Below are 21,561 nucleotides of genomic sequence, written 5' to 3'. Positions count from 1 at the left end.
TTATGCAAAAAGAGAGAAGGAGGTGCAGCTAAAGCCTGCTTGCACATCAAGTTACGAATCTCTATGATCTTTTCCTTCCTCTTTACAACTAAAATAACACCACTACTCCTCATCCTGTTCCCATAAATCTCTCTCTCTCTCTCTCTCTCTCTCTCTCTCTCTCTCTCTCTCAGTTCTCCACTTTGCTTTGTTTGCAAAAAATAGTCTTCTAGTTTGACAATTTATAAATTTTCACCACATTTGAGTGAATTTTTCAAATCAATTGTTACCATCAATTTGTGACAAAAATACCCATGTGAGATTTTTTTTCACTGATAAGAAGACCAAAACTAAGGTCCATATATGTGAAAAGACGAAAATTACTTTTAAGAAGACCAAAATTCCCATGATATCCAATGATATGTTTTGATCGTGTGGGTCCCACCAATTAAATTCAAACTCGCGCATAAGATGGGGCACACCATTTTACCTCAGGTTATGGTGGATGGATCAGGTCCCACGATCTCCAACCAAGCTCATGTATAGGATGGGGCCATCATTTTACACCTTGTGTTTTGATAGGGTGGGGCCCATTTTTTTACACCCATGAGTAGCATGGGCCAAGAACGCTAGTTTACATAGAAAGACTACTGCTAGGGAAATCAGTTTTACCACTTAGGAGGAAACTTAACAAATCAATTGTTGCACACAATTGTCACTTGTTATAGGAAACTCATAAAAAAACACATAGCTTTTTCTGATGGTTGATTTCTCCCATCGGTCTTACTATCTACTATCGGAGTTAGTAACCATATCCTTTTTGATATAGAAATGATATTCTCACACCCTTGATTCGAAATGCATCACTGAGTGTCACGGGTATTTTGGATTTTAATTGATGAAACCAAAGCAGGAGTAAATGCTAAGTTGGAGTTAAGGAGAACTACTTTGGAATCCAAAGGTTTCAGACTAAGTAAGACTAAAATAGAATATATGAATTGCAACTTTAGTAATGTAAGGAGGCGGGACGAGGATGTAATAAATATGACCGAACATGACAGTTGTTTCGAAATAGTGAGGAAAGACTTGAGGGTTAGGAACATAACAAAGAACATATTCTTGGATAGGATAAAATGAAAGAAAATGATACATGTAGATGAACCCAACTAGTATTAAGAGTAGACTTAGTCATTTTGAGCCAAGTAGATCCTTTCACCTTCTTCATGAAATTTTCTAAAGGGTCCATTAGCCAACCCCAACTAGTTTGGGACAAAGGCTTAGTTGAGTTGAGTACACAATGTTATTATCGTCTTTTCACATATAAGGACATTTTTGACTTTTTATGAGTGAAAACAAAACTACATGAGGGCATTTTAGTCACAAATGGATGGAATGATGTGATTTGAAAATTCACTTAAAGTGATGCTCTATTTGTAAATTCTCAAACTAGAAGACTATTTTTGTAACTAATATAAAGTAGAAGACTTCTTTTGCAAAATACCCCATCTTTAAATCATAGTCTCTCCTCTACAATTTAAACAATCTTCTCTGTACTCTCCTTTCCTCTTCTCTCAATCTCTCTCCCTCTTCAAATCATCTCTTCCTAACTCCACTCCCTTCTCTTTCTAAACAACCCATGTAATGTATAACCCAAAGTCTTTTCTGATCGTAGCATTATAGCAAAGCTCCCAAAATGGCAACTGTAAGGAAACTGATAGTAGAAGTGGCTGACGCACGTGATCTCCTCCCAAAAGATGGGACCGGGACATCAAGCCCATACGTAGTTGTAGACTTTGACGGGCAACGTAAACGAGACCACTTCACAAGCAATTGAAATCTATAGAATCTTTTTTATCAAATAAATCACGAATTTGAATGTTACTAGAAGAGTATTAAACATCTCATTAAGAAAAACTTACAGTAGCTTTCCAAACAAGGTTTAATAGTAAAAAGAGCACAGGTACGATTGGTATCACAAAATCTGATATGATAGTGAGGTTATGCAAGCCATGGTTCATAAATTAAATGAGACCACTTCATATATATTGAGAATGCTACTACAATGGGATTCAACTGGTTTTTGGCCCCTAAACTGCTTGTATGAAGCATCCAATCAGGTGGGGAAGAAATTATGGAAAAATAAAATCAAGTACTTGTCCACAATGCTGTTAAATCAGGATATTCTTTACATTTTGCAGAAAAGACTAATAATTTTCTAAGTACGGAAACAATGAAGATGGGCACCTTGTCTTATTCATACCAATGGTGACAAACTCGTGTTCAAGTGGAAGATCAGTCTTTCAGTTTTTGAATTTGAATTGAAGAAATCAGCGAAATGCCGATTTCATATAAAATTATCTGTATTGATCATTATCTTTCTGAGTACATCTGGCCCTCCCCAGACCCCGCAATGGCGGGAGCCTCATGCACTGGCCCGCCCTATTGATCATCATCTTCATCGACTTTTCATCAAGATTTGATTGTTCTCGTAGCCCAGCAAAACCAAGCTGACTTAGCTCATCAATAAGCTTTTGAACATGGTTTGATACAGAACAAGGTGGTTACGATTTTCTGAAACAAATCATGACATTTTAGTGTCTTCTAAGAATATCAGGGAATTTTTCTATTTTCTAATGTCCCAGCTACTAAATCAAGAAGAGCAATTTGGCAAATAACATCTAGATTTATGTAAATAAATAGTCAAAAGAATTTCTATGTTTCTGGAAAATACAATGTCATTAACTCATTTCCAAAGGATAAAGGCATTCTGTGTTGGGTTAATTATAAAACGCTAAAAATTCCAGGTCATTTAGCAAAAACTCATGCAATATCCTCTTCTATCACTTATGGAAAATCATGTTTATTGACATGAATCCTCAAGACATAAAGAATAATTTTGAAAAAACAAATAATAGGGGTTTGTCTTTGTGAAGAAAAAGGAGTAATTTTCCTCAAAACATGTAGTTCTTCAATACATCATGGCTAATGTAAATGATACAACTTAAATACTCACAGGCAATGACCTTAAAGCCTTTCCTCCAAATCCTCCTCCAACCCTTCTTGTAATGACACGAACATTGTGGTCAGGAATACCAAGGCATTTTGCAATTACCCTTTGTGCGCTCGCAGGACATTGAGTCGAACTGTAAACTACCATGCAATTATCTTCATCCGGTATGGCCATTGCTGTCTGCGTCTCCATATAGAAATAGTATTGAGACCCAAGTTTAATCTGATAAAAATTACAACATTAGTAGGCCTCCAGTAACATGTTTTTATACAAGTAAATACATGTTCAATTAATAATTCTGGGGAAAATGTAAACTCGACATGTGGACTTGATTAGATTTTTTTAACTAGAGTTAAGGGGAGGACTGTTCTTTAGAAAAACAGGACGAAACTTGATTGCTTATTCACAAGACTCGGGTAACAACTCAAAAATGTTGTAAGTCAAAAATACAACATGAAATTTTAAGTCAGAAAACTTGATTGTGTACATGACTGAGTTTGAGTTCAGTGCATACTTAGATCTTCATTGAGTTGGAGTCAAATTTTAAGTTCTCAAACTGTAGTTAACATTTAAGGTTCTTCTGGTCATTACATCTGCTTCCAATAAAATTATAACTGTACCTATTTCTCTGTTCCTAAAAAAAATTCAGAAAAATAGACAACTTCTTATTTTATAGGAAATCAACATTGTTCTTTAAATTTACAACCCTCTATTCTTTTATGGTTTCTCTACGTAAATTGTGCTTGTAGAATGACAGTGTTAGTAAAAGGTTATATAACTTCCATTTCTTTTACAATTAATGGCTTGATTCTTGAATCTTGTTTTCCATCTTCCAAAAGTATGCAAAACAAAATTATCTTGATTTTCTTACTAAAAATATTACTTATAAATATTATACGAGCATGAATTTGATAAAGTGACCGAGAAGCCTTAGATTGTAGAAATAGAACAAACACAATTACATCCATCTTTATTATATATGATTGTGTAGGTATTATGCACGTTTTTTAGTGGTGGTATGCATGGTTTGAAATTTCGGACTGAAATTTCGGTCAACACCGACACCGAAATCCGAAATTTCTGAAACGTACAAAATTTTGGTCGAAATTTCGGTGAAATTTTAAACAAAATAGTAATTTTTTATTCCTTCACAAAATTTCAGCCGAAATTACCTAAATTTCGGCCCAAAAAAAAGACATTTCCCATCTTTACCAAATTTCAGCCGAAATTTCAGGATTTCAGCTGAAATTTCGGTTTCGTCTAGGTCTGAAATTTATGCCGAAACCGAAATTTCAAACCATGGTGGCATGTAGGGAATTATGTTTTTTTTAATGACAGCAGGTAATTATGTTTTATTTTAAAAAATGACTTAAAATTTAAAATGTATCAAACAATGGTAGTGAAGAGAAACAATAGTTTATGAGAAGTACCTCGGCTGAGAGAATCTTGTGATCAGCTTCTGCCATTCCTTCTGAGAGATCCCCAACATGTTTAGGGCTAAGGAAAGAAGGGACCTCAAAAAAACTGGACCTTTCAACTGCCTCTTCTACTGTTAGAATGGGTGGTTCAAGATTTTCTGTGTCGTAATCAACTGTTGCAAGATTAGCAACCATGTTGGCATATCTCTGTGTTTCTGCAATCTGAAAGAGACACTACATTAATTGCAATTATGATAATGAAAAAAAAAATACAGACAACAAAAAGAAAAGCTACGTCACAAATAATTTTCAAAATATTGCATTTTTATCGCGACATTTTGATAAAATGACAAAATCCCGAAATAATCCCGAGAGCCGAGATTTTAAAAATATCGCAATATTTTCATTTTATATATTTTTTTCTTAAATTTTATATATATATATATATATATTTCCCTTGCTGAGAAATTCCCGAAAATGATATTTGTAGCATAGAAGAAAAGTCCTACTTACGCATTACAAATTTGTCCAAGATCACCAAAAAACAAAACCCATATCATATGTAATTTGCGAACTAGCATTAAAAGTAAAGAAATTGGGAGAAGAAAGATTGAATTACCACGAAACCAAGAGGTTGACCTGCGAACTGTGCAAGATCATCGGCAAATAGAGGTTCGGTACCAAATATGCTTTGAGATCCAATGTTCTCCCCTCCTCTTGGAATGTCTTTAGCAGAAATGAGGGTAACAATTCTTTGAGATGCTAATGAAGTTTTGAATTCAATACCTTTTACACGAGCTAAAGGCCTTGTGCTGCAAATGAATGCTCCATGTAGACAGTCCTTGGGAGAAGGAATGTCGTCCACAAATACTGCTTCACCTACATGATTTTATCAAAATCAAATCAAATTTTGCTTTGAATTCTCTGGGCATGCATTTTTTTCTTTGAGCAAACTCTTGTAAAGTATTAGATAGAGACTTATATTTGCTAATGGGTACAATTGCAATTAAACAAATTCAAAGGTAAAACTGAATGATTCAATTAAGAACATGTATGAGCTTAAAGAGGAGATAGCTGCACAACAACAAGTTCTTAAAAATGAACATGGTATGAACTTAAAGAGTAGATAGACACATATTTGCATGCACCCACATGGATAGTCATCATCTTTCAGAACATGTAATATATCTATGTTTCGAATGAACCTTATTGTTCCAAACATGCAGGACAGCACATGTCACTTGGTGCTCGATCTTGTTAAACCATTATGGATGGTTGTCTTGCTGATGTGATGGTTTCTAAGTTTGTATTTGCAATTGTTCTACCATTTCCTGAAGTTCATCTTAAATCTTCATCTTTTCCATAGACTTTCGTGCATTTACATTATTTTTACAAGATTTCCATGGACTTTCCATAAACTTCCACAAATTTTGATTCCTCGTATGAAATGATGCTTTATATGACACGTTGGAACCAAACTTAGTTGCATATCAACTATGTAATTTTGACAAGGACGCATGAATTTGTTAGAAATGAATGAGGTATCGCAAAGACACCACGAAAAAACCCAACAAGCCAAAAAGTGTGTAGCATATTGTCTATGTAAATTAGAAAAGGACGCATGTAATTGTTAGAAGTGGACGAGAGGTCAGAAAGAAGCGCATGAAAAACCCAACATACTAACTTGCTACGACTTTGGATGATTACCTGATAGGATTGAAACTTATAATATTAAATAAGTGGCAGTCCATGAAAGCATGTGACATACTGACAGAGCATTCTAACCATATTAAGATAAATAAACTACAGCTAAAAAAACAGTATAAAGTATAAACAAAAGAAAGAAACAGAATAAATAGTATACAAATAATATAAATAAAACAAAGCAACAGAAACTAAAGTAATTTTCCTAATAGGCCTCTCAAAACCTACCAGAAGCTTGAAGTTCTGCTCCTGCTTTCTTAATAGGCTCGCCAACTGGATAATACTCCGTGCTCACTTCCACCACTTGTTTTGCAGATAGGATCGGACCCAGTCTCGCCAAATTGTCATGTTGAACATAACAATTACCATTTTCGGGAAACATATCTGCCACGCCATTAATAGATCTATTGAGTCCGCCATTGGGAGTTTTAGCACTTGCAACAACATCGGATATCTGCAAATGTTTTTCAGTATCCGTCAAGCCTTTAACAAATGGGCGAAGAAAGTCAAAGAAAAACCCAACTGCCAAACTTGATCTGTAGGCCGGACTTAAAGTTCCTTCTTTTGGTATTATGATTGCTCGAAGCATTGTGATTGCCTCAAGCAGAACAGCTACAGTAATAGGTTTCCCGGCTAAAAATTCCTCAACTGACCTTGCCCTAATTGCATGTTCAGTCCCATAGGCGCCAAAAGCCAATTGTAGACTTTCCAAAACAGAATCTTCTGATTTTCTATTGGTAGAAACCCAAGCTAAGATCCCAGCATTGAGATAAGATACTGCATTTCCAAGGGGACGTGGCGCAGCTCTGTAGGTCTCAAACAGTAATATGGTTCCGTTTATGGGATTGTTATCGATAGAACCATTAAATTCGGATGAAAAGTTTCTTAACCGATCCCAGCTTGGGATTCGAATGCTTAAGAGTAATGTTTTAGAATTGCAGGGAGGCCTCTCCAAGAACTGCTCCAGAGTAAGCATTACTATTTCTGAACCAGTATGGATATTAACAGATGAACCAGCAGCAAGAAGAATAGTGGCAATATCTGAGGGAAATGGATTGCGTTGTGCCATTATTAAATTGCCTCCCAAACTTGCAGTATTTCGGACAAATTCTGATGCAACCTGACTCATATGGTCAGCAATTTTCGTGAATACCAGACCTTTTTCTCCCCTCAAAGCTTTGATAGACTTAGAAATTGTCACTGCAGCTCCAATTTCAATGCCCGAGCTATCTCTTCTAATTACTGAAAGTTCGGGAATATGACTTATGTCAATGTATGTGTCGTAGTGGTCTAGTTCCTTATAAATACCAGCACCTGTATTACCAACAATTAATTTTATCCTGTTTTCTTCTTCAGTTTTTTTGTACTTAAATAGCTTTTGAAGCTCCTCAATAGTAATGGGACTGTACCAGTGACGCTCTCGAGAACGTATACTTACACTATTAGAATTGAAAGTGAGACCCAACTTGGAAATCCTAACATTATCTGAATTCTTCATATACAGGTTGGAAAAGCATTGCTTGGGTGATTTGAGTTCATTTATCAAAAAGTCAGGGAATGTACAGACCCCATTGGGACTATAAAAGGGAAATTTATCTATATTTATATCTGCTTTCTCGCCCTTTCTCCAAAATGAATTGAGTCCTAAATCCTCCATATCAACATCTGATGCAAAACTTTTGCACACATCAACAATGGGTCGATAACCGGTGCACCGACACAAATTGCCTGAAATAGCTTTCTCACCTTCAGAGACTTTAAGCTTGGAAAACCCGGCAGGGGGATTGGGCCTTTGGGTTTTCTCAGCATTAACAAGAGCTGAAAAAAGAGACATGCAAAAGCCAGGAGTACAAAAACCACACTGAGAAGCATGGAAACCTGAAAACCTCTGGTGAATTGGATGGAACCCATCTTTACTGTTTCCAAGGCCTTCGGTTGTTGTAATAGAGCAGCCATGTATACTACAAAGAAGAGTTAGGCATGAGCTCACTGTAAACTCTTCAATTTGATCATTTATAGGATCATACTTTGACAGAAGAACTACACAAGCTCCGCAACCACCTGCAACAGAAAAACTAATGCTGAAATTTCAAATGCAAAATCATAATATTCAGAACCTATTAGACATTTACTCTATTGCTATCTCTCAGAAACTACCTATTAGACATTTACTCTGTTGCTATCTCTCAGAAACTATATATTGCAAGGACGAAAATATCAACTAATCAGAGGCCATACACACCAACCCCTTCAGCATAAACTACACCAAAGTGTTAAACGACTGTCATCTTTGATAAATAAAAATTTAGTGAAAATGCAGAAATTTTAAACCCAGGGCCAAACAATATAGAAGGATCAATAAAATCACACCTTCTTATAAAAGCAGATGGTGAGAACAATATTATTAGAGACACCATCATTACTTCAAAGGCCATTCCGAGACAAACATTCGAAGAAAAATTCAGAAAACAAGTTAACAAAATCACACCAGTCAAATAATTAACATAGCACACCACCATGCTCCTTGAACATAAACCCTACCAAAATCCCACTCAAAATTCTTTCATAAACAATAGTACTCCATAACTTGTTTAAATTACCCAAACCAAAATATCAAAACAAAATAGTCTCAACCCAACCAATATAACAGTGAGAGAACCTTCTTCTAGAAAAAAATATCAGTAGGGACCATATTAAATCAAAAGCACCCATATATATATATATATATATATATATATATAGAGAGAGAGAGAGAGAGAGAGAGAGAGAAAAGTGTAGCTACACACAATCAAAATATAAAGACTCGGCCCCAATTCAGATCAATTATAAACATAAGTGAAAGGGTAACAAGAAACCAATCAAAATCCAAAACAAACCATTTGAAAATCCTACTGGTTTAGCCCAAATACATACAGTTGCAGAAAGCCTATTACTCAAAACCAACCATACCCATCAAATCAAATTCAGATAAATCCATAAATCAGACAAGAGACCATTAAACAAGCAAAATCCAGAACAGCCCATCTAACAGACCTTGCCTCCATAACAAACTTAGATTTAAAACAAACCCTTCCTTCCTAACAACCCCACCATTCCAAACACATCAAAATTGCCCTAAGAATGAAGGAAAGCTGACTCCATTTTTCTTTCGGCCAATGCTAAAATAGTCTCCATAACTTATTTAAATTACATAAAGGCTCCATTTCTTTCGATGTAAAAATGGACGTAAATTTGTTTTATGTTGTAAAAATGAACATAAAACAAATTTTACATCCATTTTTACGTCGAAAAGAAAAGGAGCGTAGCCAAAAGATCAAAACAAAAATAGTTCCAACCCAACCAATAGAACAGTGAGAGAAACTTCTTCTAGAAAACAATATCAATAGGGACCATATTACATCAAACGCCCCCATATTAAAAAAATAATAATAATAAAAGCAATCAAAATGTATATAGACTCTGCCCCAATTCAGGTCAATTATAAACATAAGTGAAAGGGAAACTACTGTTTGTAACATGAAAATAATCAAAATCCAAAACAACCAATTTGAAAACCCTACTTTTTTCTTTTTTCTTTTTTGAAAAACCCTACTTATTTAGCCAAAGACATACAGTTTCAGAAAGCTTATTCCTAAAAACCTACCATACCCATCAAATCAAATTCAGATAAATCCACAAACTACACAAGAGACCATTAAACAAGCAAAATCCATAACAACTCATCTCACACACCTTGCATCCATAACAAGCCTAGATTTAAAACAAACCCTTTCTCCCTAACAACCCCACAAGCCCAAACACATCAAAATTGCAAAATCCAACCATGAAATTCAGGAAAAAAAAATCACAATAACCCACGACAGTATACAAAAAACTAAAATCCAAAATAACCCATAAAAAAAAACTTGATATAGTAAGTGAAAAAGAAAGAAAGATAAATACCTTCTCCACAACCAAGCTTCACTCCTTTGTACTGTGTTTCACTTCTGAGAAACTCCAACAGAGTAATAGAAGGGTCAACACTGTACAACTCATATCTCTCTCCATTAACAGCAAAAAGGAGTTTCTGATCTTCTTCCATAACTGATAATCACATGAGAATAAAATGGATTGTTATTGATAAATAAAACAAAAACATGTACAGAACACTTTAGTTTAGCCAAGCAAATCGAATGCATGGTCTCAAAGAGTGCGCAGTGCCCACTTCCTCAGGAAAGGACAAAAGAAAGTGTTGGAATCTGTTAATTTTATATTGTACAGTGCGTCAGTGCAAGAGTGAAACGTGAATGCCGTCTCTTATGCAGACAGAGAGTCATATCGAGGCCTGTTTTTATGTGGGAAAGTGATGTTATATTCTTCCACATTTTCTTCCCTGGGCCCCACCCTCTAAGTGTATTTAACTATTTAAGTACAAGGAAAAAAAGGGGGTGAATATATCATTTCTCTTTTTATAAATAATAAGAAAATTAGGCTGATGATTTTTTCGCCCACTGTAGGATAATGCGCCCCACTTCCTTTTGATGCCAAAAAGCGTCATCGGCCCACAATTCACGTTAAAAGGAGGGCTCAATATCCTTAAGGGGGCAAAAAAATTATCTCCCTCGCCTCAACTCAACACAACTCAACTCAGATCAGCTCAGCTCAGCTAGCCTTTGTCCCAAACTAGTTGGGTCGGCTAATCACGAAGAAGGTGAAAGAATCTGACCGACACAAATTCACTAAGTCTAATCCCGACACTAGTTGGGTTTGTCTGCATGGATCATTTTCTTACATTCTCTCCTATCTAAGGTCATGTTCCTAGCCATCAAGTCTTTCCTCACTGTTTCTACCTAAGATGTTTTCAGTCTGCTCCTACTTCTTTTTACTCCATCAACTTGGCACGAGTCACTTCTTCTCACTAGAGCATCCAAAGGCCTACGTTGGATATGCCTAAACTATCTTAAGCGGAGCACTCTCTCATCTTCTCATCAATGTATCACCCCCACATTTTACGGATGTCTTCATTTTTAATTCTATCTAAACGTGTGTGGCCGCACATCCATCTAAGCATTCGCATCACCGCTACACTCATCTTATGCACATGCTTGTCAACGTTATTATTATCAGTATAATATATTTTTGGCGAGCCTAAGTTTGGGGATGTAGGACCTAATTGAAGGATGGAGGCAAGGTGGGGCCATTAGGGAGGATGCCACACAAATAGGGGTGTAAACGAGCCGAGCCGAGCTTGGCCAGGCTCGGCTCAGCTCGTTAAGCTCACAAGTGAGGCTTGGCTCGGGCTCGGGCTCGAACCAGGCTCGGCTTAGCTCGGCTAGGTCAGGCTGGGCCAGGCTCACGAGCGGCTCGCGAGCCTTACTGAGCTTGGTTTATATTATGTTCACACCCCCACATCTTCCCTGGAGAGCCCTACTAGTGTAATTTGACTACTTTTTTTACACTATGGGGGGTGGTCCTAGTAACAAATGGGGTTCCAAAAATGAAGTGACATATTTTGCCCCCCCCCCCCTTTCACTCCATGGACAACCCTTTTAATGTATATATTAATATATTATATATATATATATATATATATATATATATATATATATATATATATATTTAAATATATTAAATTCTTAACGAGCTTTAACGAGCCGGTCTGGCCTAACTCGGGCTCGGCTCGTTAAGCTTAACGAGCTGGCTCGGCTCGGCTCGTTAAGGATTCGAGCCGAGCTCGAGCGAGCCTCCGAGCCCGAGCCAAAATTGACACCCTTACACACAAATGATGGGATTGTCAACGTTGAACATAACATTTGCCTAAATCATTCGCTTTGGTGGAACTCAATTTTGAATGCCCCTAGATAAAACTCCTTTGAATGAGGGAGCTAAATGGGGGTGGCCTGCAAAGTCTGTTGGGGCAGTTACAAATAGATGATATAAAGGCCATTTGTGCAAAATCCCATTTGTTTTGTGAGGGATCGGGAATGATCTCTAGTAATTATAATTCACAAAATTTGGATACAATGATTTTACGACCTATGTACTGTAAAATCCTGGATTTTACTAGTAAAAAGCTGGATTTTATAAGCTAAAACCTTGGTTGTGCATTTTCATGATTGAAAAATATGGGCTTTAGCTTGTAAAATCCTGGATTAAAAAAACCCATGTATCCAAACTTCCCTTTATCAAAACAAAGGAGTGTTGACATCATTTTGGGGAAAACTTTATGTTTTTGTATGTAAGGACATGGCCTTCCTTCATGGGAGGGGTCCCCCATCTCTAACCAAACCTGAGTCCACCATTTTAGCCCTGATTGTATTGATGAGGTGGGTGGGTCACCATCTTTACCCAAACATATGCATTAGGGCGGGGCCCTTCATTTTACACTGTGGCCGGAAAACTAGTTATCATTTCCAAATCTAAGGTTGGATCAACTTGTAGCAAAATAAACTTTGGAAACCAATCAAAAAAAAAAAAGATAAACTTTGTAAAGAGCCTATGACAAGACACAATGGAACTTCACTGAAGCAGACTAGGCCAAACTAGGGTTCAACCAACATTGACCAATAAAAGAGAATCCAACACAATTTTCTTAGAAGCACAAGCAAAATGAGGAAGGCCTTCACCCGATCAATTGGAACACCACATGCCTACCAACCTGGGTTGGTGTTGTTATAAAAAAATCTCAGCCACATGAGCAATACCCTAATAGAGAAAGGTAAGCTGGAAGGGCGCACTCAGCCTCCTACCTCATGTTAGTGTTGTATGCTCTAAGAAGCTAATTTCAGTTCTGACTCTGTACATTCTTATTTTTGGATTGAATCTTTTCCTCATCATGATTGTTATGTCACATATAATGTTGGCATAAAGGTTCCTGATGTAACATTGGCTGATCATAATGCATCAGATTAAGAAATCAAAAGGAGGAGATATTATGTTCTAATTTCAGGTGGACCTAAAACTATTCACAAATGAGAATAAGGAATGGGCATGTCATTCTGGTACAATGGACACATGTTATGTTACTCTCAGACTCAAAGAGATAGTGACTTTAGTTGTGAATAAGGTGGAGACTCTAAGTAGATATGTAAGTGTATAAAATAAATTTATACATTGAACATGATCATTGATTGTGGAACACCTGGTGGATTTATCATTATCTTATGACTCTGATGATTCTATCTGTAGAATACAGTTAATCCCTAGACCTGAAAAGCCCTCATCATTCTACATATTGTTTCGTGTGAGTTTTCCATTACCAAACGATGATATCTAATGGAAGACAATTTACTGGTATGTTGCGTCCCATACACAGAATGTGTGATATGTGGATGATCAACAAAGAATCCAACAGGCTAATAAGATAAAATAATCAAGATAATTTTTCCATATATCTTGTCCTTAACAAATCTGGTACTAGTGAAGCTTGATATAAAAGTATTCTACAATTATTTTACCAAACAAAATATATGTGGTAAATATGTTATTTTGAAAATAAAATTTTTAAAAGAATTTCTAGAGTTCAAATAACTAATGGAACTGTGTACAGAATTCGTAGGCCATGGGTCACAAAGGCTGTATGGAATTTTTGTCCAGCGGAGAGATAAACTATTAATTATGCAGAAAAGGGTTTACATGTAATTTTTTAAACTTGGACATTGTGTTGATGGACATTGTTATTGGTGAAGCCTGATCTCAGTCTAATCTGGGAAGTACTGTACACTTTACCTTGACTGTGACGGTCCCGCTCGCCGCTGAGTGGGCCGGGGGGTTGCAGGAGGGGCGAGAGCCCCCTTGCCCCCGACCTGAATTTTTTAAGGTATTTTTATACTGGGGGTAGTTTTGTACTTTCATGAATTAGGATTTTTTCTTTATTGTAACGCGTTTCTGAATGCCATATAAAAGGGATGTGATATCAGGAGACGCTACGGAGAGGCGTGAGTGTTTATAATCTTTTCTTCAGAATAGTGGAATCGTTGGCTTGTTGCTCTGCCGTGGACGTAGCCCATACCAAACTGGTTGGGTGAACCACGTAAATCTGTGTGTTCTGTGTGAATCTTTCGTTTATCTTTGCATCGTTATTCTGCTGCGTTATTAATTCCTAACTGACATTAATTTTGATAGATAGAAATTCAATAATATTATTTCATAAATCAAATAATTTTTGGGCACAAATTTATGGGAATGAGATTGTGAGACAGATTTAAGTATTCAATTGGAACCATATAACTAGATTCTTGGAGTCCTTGGAGATCTCCCCATAAGTATATAAGATACTTTAGTGATCACTAAATTCACAACAGCACAGCCATCATCTCAAGAACTTTCATGGAACTTAATCTGAGAATGAGAGTTGGAAAGGTAAGGATGAAGAGGCATGACACTTGGACTACTTGTAGGTAATCCTAATTTTTTTATGAATTTAATTTCTAAGAATATTTGAAAACTATGAGCTTTGAGATATGAGATTAGATAAATAATATAATTAATTAAATTCAATACAATATTAAAAATAATCAATGTGTGACTTCATAAATCCCAAACTCGATAGTAAAAGGGAATAAAGTAAGGACACTCCTTAAACACCTAATGGGACCTTCCAAGCCCATTCCATCTGCAGGTTCTAAATTTGCTACACTCCTGGTGAACTTAAGAACATATTAATTTACACTCGATCTACTTCTTTTCCTCTGTTCTTTGATGTAATGTGATTTAACACTTATTTTTCTAATTAAAATTTAGCATAATGCAACTTTAATGCTTAAAACAATTTTTAAGCCCATGTTCCACTTAAAAATACAAAACGTGATTTGTTTTAAGCCCATTTTATGTAGAAAGAAACAGAGCTTCACATTGATAAAGGGAAATGATATCACCACAACCATATTTTCATGATCACACTCATCATTAGGGCTGCAAATGAACCGAGCCGGATTACGAACATGTTTGGGTTCGGCTCATTGAAAGCTTGGCTTGGGCTCGTTTGTTTACTAAACGAGCTGAACCCGAGCCTAAAAATTAGGCTCGTCAAATAAACGAGCCAAACTCGAGCTTTGTCTAGTTCGGCTTGGACAAGTTCGTGAACTTTTAAGGCTAGGTTCATAAAGCCGAGCCAAGCTTTAAAGCTCAGATTATGTTCGTTATATTACTACACACACCCACGAACCCCTCCCCCCCCGCCCCAACCCACCCCGACACACACACACACACACACACACACACACACACACACACACATATATATATATATATATGAGGAAAGTGTTTCTGCGCACGTGCGCAGGGAGGCACAAGTGGGTTAAAAAGCCACTGATTGGTTCGTATGGCAGGTCCACCTCTGCGGGGTCCACAAAAAGCGACCAATCGGTGGTTTTTTAAGCCACTTGTGCACAGGGAGCTCCCTGTGCACGTGTGCAGAAACACTTCTCTCTCTCTCTCTCTCTATATATATATATATATATATATATATATATATATATATATATATATATATATATGTTACTTAATGGTATTTATTTGATGTGTTTACTAAACGAGCTGAACCCCAAACGCAACCAAGCGCGAGCCTGGCTCGGCTCGGGCTTGTTCTTTTACTAAACGAGCCGAGCCGAGCTCGAGCTTTGTTGAATTTTAGCGAGCCGAACATGAGCCCAAATAAAAAAGCTCATCACTAACACGAGCCTCGCCTCAAACTAAGTGAGCTGAACATGAACACCCCAATGTTCGGCTCGGCTTGTTTGCAGCCCTACTAGTCCTCACTTTATTAAAAAGTACGGTATGGACTGCACCATAGGATGATCCAAACCATCCATTAGATGGGCCACAGCCTAAGTAGGTTGTGCCCCAAAAATCATTTCCATAGGTTGATCCTAACCCTCCGATCTATAGAGGGTATCATTTCCATAGGTTGATCCTAACCCTTCTATCTATAGAAGGATCAACCTATAGAAATGATTTTTAGGCGATCTATAGAAGGATCAACCTATAGAAATGGTTTTTGGGGTTAGGATCAACCTATCATTTCGATAGGTTGATCCTATCCCTCTATAGATCGGAGGGTTAGGATCAACCTATAGAAATGATTTTTGGGGCAGAACCTATTTAGGCTGTGGCCTTAATAAAGTGAGGAGTGCGATCATCAAAAACGGTAGTGGAGATATCATTTCCCTTGCTAATTAGTTTGCAAAATCACATTTGTATTCCTCCAACAGATGACAACGGGGATTAATTAATCGTTAAGCATAACACATGGCATTCTCTCATTCGATCATTTCTAAAATCAATCACCTAAAAAACTCGTACTGTGATGGTCGTAACACGTAGATGGTGCACTAGTGACACGTGGCTGCAAGTGCTTTACACTAGCCAGGTCACGTCCCATTCAGGTGAGATGAGGGGTGTAGCCTGAGGGTGAGTGGAAGCTGTCAATTTTCTTCTTGTTTTTTCTTCCATCTTCTTTCTTCTTTCTTCTTTAAAAAAGAAGGTTTGACAAGAAAACAGGGTCGGTGAGAAAAAAGGTGGAAATATTGCAGTACTTTGCAATATTTAAATTTGATTTGAGGAGATGGGCTCTTTACTTTTACAAATGAGGGAGTGAGGAGGGAGAAGAGATTAGGAATCTTTATGCAAAAAGAGAGAAGGAGGTGCAGCTAAAGCCTGCTTGCACGTCAAGTTAGGAATCTCTATTATCTTATCCTTCCTCTTTACAACTAAAATAACACCACTACTCCTCATCCTGTTCCCATAAATCTCTCTCTCTCTCTCTCTGCCTAAGTTCTCCACTTTGCTTTATTTGCAAAAAATAGTCTTCTAGTTTGACAATTTATAAATTTTCACCACATTTGAGTGAATTTTTCAAATCAATTGTTACCATCAATTTGTGACAAAAATACCCATGTGAGATTTTTTTTCACTGATAAGAAGACCAAAACTAAGGTCCATATATGTGAAAAGACGAAAATTACTTGTAAGAAGACCAAAATTCCCATGATATCCAATGATATGTTTTGATCGTGTGGGTCCCACCAATTAAATTCAAACTCGCGCATAAGATGGGGCCCACCATTTTACCTCAGGTTATGGTGGATGGATCAGGTCCCACGATCTCCAACCAAGCTCATGTATAGGATGGGGCCATCATTTTACACCTTGTGTTTTGATGGGGTGGGGCCTATTTTTTTACACCCATGAGTAGGCATGGCCCAAGAACGCTAGTTTACATAGAAAGACTAATGCTAGGGAAATCAGTTTTACCACTTAGGAGGAAACTTAACAAATCAATTGTTGCACACAATTGTCACTTGTTATAGGAAACTCATAAAAAAAACACATAGCTTTTTCTGATCGTTGATTTCTCCCATCGGTCTTACTATCTACTATCGGAGTTAGTAACCATATCCTTTTTGATATAGAAACGAAATGCATCACTGAGTGTCGCGGGTATTTTGGATTTTAATTGACGAAATCAAAGCAGGAGTAAATGCTAAGTTGGAGTTAAGGAGAACTACTTTGGAATCCAAAGGTTTCAGATTGAGTAGGACTAAAATAGAATATATGAAGTACAACTTTAGTAACATAAGGAGGCGGGATGGGAATGTAATAAATATGACCGAACATGACAGTTGTTTCGAAATAGTGAGGAAAGACTTGAGGGCTAGGAATATAACAAAGAACATATTCTTGGATAGGATACAATGAAAGAAAATAATACATGTAGATGAACCCAACTAGTATTAAGAGTAGACTTAGATCCTTTCACCTTCGTCATGAAATTTTCTAAAGAGTTCATTAGCCAAACCCCAACTAGTTTGGGACAAAGGCTTAGTTGAGTTGAGTACACAATGTTATTATCGTCTTTTCACATATAAGGACATTTTTGACTTTTTATGAGTGAAAACAAAACTACATGAGGGCATTTTAGTCACAAATGGATGGAATGATGTGATTTGAAAATTCACTTAAAGTGATGCCCTATTTGTAAATTCTCAAACTAGAAGACTATTTTTGTAACTAATATAAAGTAGAAGACTTCTTTTGCAAAAAACCCCATCTTTAAATCATAGTCTCTCCTCTACAATTTAAACAATCTTCTCTGTACTCTCCTTTCCTCTTCTCTCAATCTCTCTCCCTCTTCAAATCATCTCTTCCTAACTCCACTCCCTTCTCTTTCTAAACAACCCATGTAATGTATAACCCAAAGTCTTTTCTGATCGTAGCATTATAGCAAAGCTCCCAAAATGGCAACTGTAAGGAAACTGATAGTAGAAGTGGCTGACGCACGTGATCTCCTCCCAAAAGATGGGACCGGGACATCAAGCCCATACGTAGTTGTAGACTTTGACGGGCAACGTAAACGGACCCTGACGGTCCACCGGGACTTGAATCCGGTTTGGAATGAGGTTCTCCAATTCTCGGTCCAAGGCTTTTGTAGCGAACTCTTGGAGGTCGATGTTCTACATGATCGCCGGGTCGGACCTAGCCGGAGGAACAATTTCCTAGGTCGGGTTCGATTAGACTCCGCCCAATTTGTTAGAAAAGGTGAGGATGCACTTATCTATTTCCCATTAGAGAAGAAAAGCTTCTTTAGTTGGATTAGGGGCGAAATCGGACTCAAAATCTACTACGTTGATGAAGTCCCACCTCCTCCTCCTCTGGCCCCGGCCCCACCGCCGGAGGAAGCCGGAAAATCTAACCCACCGTTAAATGATGCCGGAAAGTCTGACACACCAAAAGCTGACCCAACTCCGGACTCCACAAAGCCCGACCCACCAGCTTCCGGACCCAATCCGGACCCTCCTGCCCAGACAGACCCTGTTGCCGGACCTAATCCGGACCCACCTGCTCAGCCAACCCCGACTCCCGGACCCAATCCGGACCCACCTGTCGACCCAGCGCCACCCGCCGGAAAACCGGACGAGCCGGTCACTCCACCACCAGCCGAAGCTGGAGGAGAGTCCCCGCCAAAGCCGCCGGAAAATGCAGCAGAGGCCGGAAAGTCGCCGGAGCAGGACCCACAACCACCACCACCACCACCACCAATGGACACAGAAGCAATTCCAAAGTGGGACCCACCTCCCGAAATGATGTTTCAACGATCATCAAGACAAGAAGCAGAACCCAAAATCGCCGGATTTAACACCGGCCGGCAAAGAACGTCGGAGATTTACGCCGGAGAACACCGAATTGAAAAAGAGCGATGTTCATACGACCTAGTCGAGAAAATGCACTATCTATTCGTCAAAATCGTCAAAGCCCGTGCCCTCAACGGAAATAAACCGTTCATCAAAATAGCAGTATCCGGGTCCCACATCAGAACAAAATCTTCACCCTCCTACGAGTGGGACCAGACCTTCGCCTTCGGCCATGAAACCCTCGAATCAGCCTCCACATTAGAAGTCTCAGTGTGGGACCCACAAGAAAATTTCCTCGGCGGTATTTGCTTCGACGTGTCAGAGATTCCAACCCGGGACCCACCAGACAGCCAGCTGGCACCCCAATGGTACAGACTAGAAGGTGGTGGGGCCCACAGAGGTGATCTCATGTTAGCCACGTGGATCGGCACTCAAGCTGACGAATCATTCTCCGACGCGTGGAAAACTGACACGACAACCTCAGTTGCGTCCCGTTCCAAAGTCTACCTTTCTCCAAAGCTATGGTACTTGCGTGCCACCATAATAGAAGCTCAAGACGTCATTCTGTCACCGTCTTTAGAAACAGCCTTCTCGGTGAAAGCCAAGGTTGGGTCACAAATACTTAAAACGCGCATTTCTGTAACGCGTAACGGTTCACCGTCCTGGAACGAAGACCTTATTTTTGTAGCAGCAGAGCCATTTGGGGACCACCAACTACTCCTCTCATTAGAAAACCGCTATGGCAAGGAAACCGCTGTTTTGGGTCTCGCCGGAATACCGCTTTCTACCATAGAACGACGTGTCGATGATCGGAAAGTGGTTTCCCGGTGGTTCGATCTCGAAGAACCCTCATCTAAGTCTTCTACTTATAAGGGTCGTCGTTTGCACGTGCGACTTTGTTTTGATGGTGGGTATCACGTGATGGATGAGCCTGCTCACGTGAGCAGTGATTTTCGACCCACTGCTAGGCAACTTTGGAAGCCACCGATCGGAACCCTAGAACTCGGGATCGTCGGCTGCCGGAATCTACTTCCGGTCAAAACCGTCGCCGGAAAAGGCTCTACCGATGCTTATGCTGTTGCAAAATATGGAGACAAGTGGGTCAGGTCTCGGACTGTTGTGGACAGTTTGGATCCGAAATGGAACGAACAGTACACGTGGCAGGTTTATGATCCTTGTACGGTTCTTACAGTTGGAGTGTTTGATAACTGGGCCCACAGGAGTGAGGATATACGGCCTGATATACGTATTGGGAAGGTAAGGATACGTATATCTACGTTGGAGAATGGGAAGGTGTATAAGAATACGTATCCGCTTTTGGTTTTGGTTTCAAGTGGGGTTAAGAAGATGGGAGAGATAGATCTGGCCGTTCGATTTATACGTGCGATTTCACCGTTGGATGTGCTCCACGTGTATGCCCAGCCACTATTGCCACGAATGCACTATCTAAAGCCGATTGGGGTACTACAACAGGAGGCATTGAGGGGTACCACGGCGCGAATCGTGGCCGTACACTTGTCGCGATCTGAGCCACCACTTGGACGGGAGGTGGTACTCTACATGTTGGATGCTGAGTCACATGGGTGGTTTGGGATGAGGAAGGTCCGGGCCCACTGGGCCAGGATTGCTAATGTGGCAGCGGGGCCCGTCCACTTGGTGCAACGTTTAGAAGATACACGTGGATGGAGGAACCCTACCACTACTCTCCTGGCCCACGCCTTATTGGTCCTTTTGGTGTGGCACCCGGACTTAATTATCCCTACACTAGCATTATACGTGTTTGGTGCCGGGGCTTGGAACTATAGGACCCGGCCCCGTGGGCCTGGGGCCCACTCGATCTCATGGATGACGCAACAGGGAGAAACCGAGGGCTTGGATGAATTGGATGAGGAATTGGACGGTGTGCCGAGCTCGAGGCCCGCGGAGACTGTGCGGGCCCGGTATGATAAGTTGCGCGCCCTGGGGGCAAGGGTGCAGAGAGTATTGGGCGATGTTGCGACCCAAGGGGAGCGGGTCCAGGCATTGGTGACGTGGCAAGATCCAAGGGCGACTGGGATATTTGTAGGGTTGTGTTTGGGAGTGGCAGTAGTATTGTATGTGGTCCCATCTAAAATGGTAGCAATTGTAGGGGGGTTTTATTACTTGAGGCACCCCATGTTTAGAGACCGTATGCCTCCTCCTGCTTTCAATTTCTTCAGGAGGTTACCATCACTCTCTGATCGTATTTTGTAGGTCTTAAATAAAATTATATTTTGTCTCTATATGGCCCATGTAGCTAATGAAACATCTCTCATATTTCTAGAATTTCAACAGATAACTACAGTATTATAATTGGAAGATG

General features: G+C 39.1%; 2 protein-coding genes across 2 annotated transcripts; one reads left to right on the top strand and one right to left on the bottom strand.

Annotated features, from left to right (window-relative positions):
- Positions 1 to 1,935: 1,935 nt before the first annotated feature.
- Positions 1,936 to 10,378, bottom strand: LOC143887502 (putative aldehyde oxidase 4). Its single transcript, XM_077391572.1, has 6 exons — positions 10,054 to 10,378; positions 6,340 to 8,172; positions 5,027 to 5,286; positions 4,420 to 4,629; positions 2,993 to 3,211; positions 1,936 to 2,550 (listed from the first exon to the last, which is right to left on the bottom strand). The coding sequence occupies exons 1-6, from the start codon at positions 10,190 to 10,192 to the stop codon at positions 2,500 to 2,502; spliced, it is 2,712 nt and encodes a 903-aa protein (XP_077247687.1). The 5' UTR covers positions 10,193 to 10,378; the 3' UTR covers positions 1,936 to 2,499.
- A 7,766-nt stretch (positions 10,379 to 18,144) lies between these two features.
- LOC143887501 (C2 calcium/lipid-binding plant phosphoribosyltransferase family protein) lies at positions 18,145 to 21,481 on the top strand. Its single transcript, XM_077391571.1, has one exon. It carries the CDS (start codon positions 18,327 to 18,329, stop codon positions 21,450 to 21,452), a length of 3,126 nt encoding a protein of 1,041 aa, XP_077247686.1. The 5' UTR covers positions 18,145 to 18,326; the 3' UTR covers positions 21,453 to 21,481.
- The last annotated feature ends 80 nt before the right edge of the window (positions 21,482 to 21,561 follow it).

Source organism: Tasmannia lanceolata, unplaced genomic scaffold, assembly GCF_043159265.1.
Source record: "Tasmannia lanceolata isolate RefF3 unplaced genomic scaffold, GAP_Taslan_0.1 ptg000012l, whole genome shotgun sequence".
Lineage (NCBI taxonomy): Eukaryota > Viridiplantae > Streptophyta > Magnoliopsida > Canellales > Winteraceae > Tasmannia > Tasmannia lanceolata.
Note: the sequence above shows the minus strand (reverse complement) of the source record. Positions and strands in the feature narration are given on the sequence as shown.

Excerpts from the sequence above, each read along its gene's own strand:
- LOC143887501 (XM_077391571.1), top strand. The coding sequence starts at position 18,327 with ATGGCAACTGTAAGGAAACTGATAGTAGAAGTGGCTGACGCACGTGAT.
- LOC143887502 (XM_077391572.1), bottom strand. The coding sequence starts at position 10,192 with ATGGAAGAAGATCAGAAACTCCTTTTTGCTGTTAATGGAGAGAGATAT. Across the intron at positions 5,287-6,339 it reads AGCAGAACTTCAAGCTTCTG|GTGAAGCAGTATTTGTGGAC; the intron begins GTAGGTTTTGAG and ends AAAATCATGTAG. Across the intron at positions 4,630-5,026 it reads GTCAACCTCTTGGTTTCGTG|ATTGCAGAAACACAGAGATA; the intron begins GTAATTCAATCT and ends TGTCTCTTTCAG.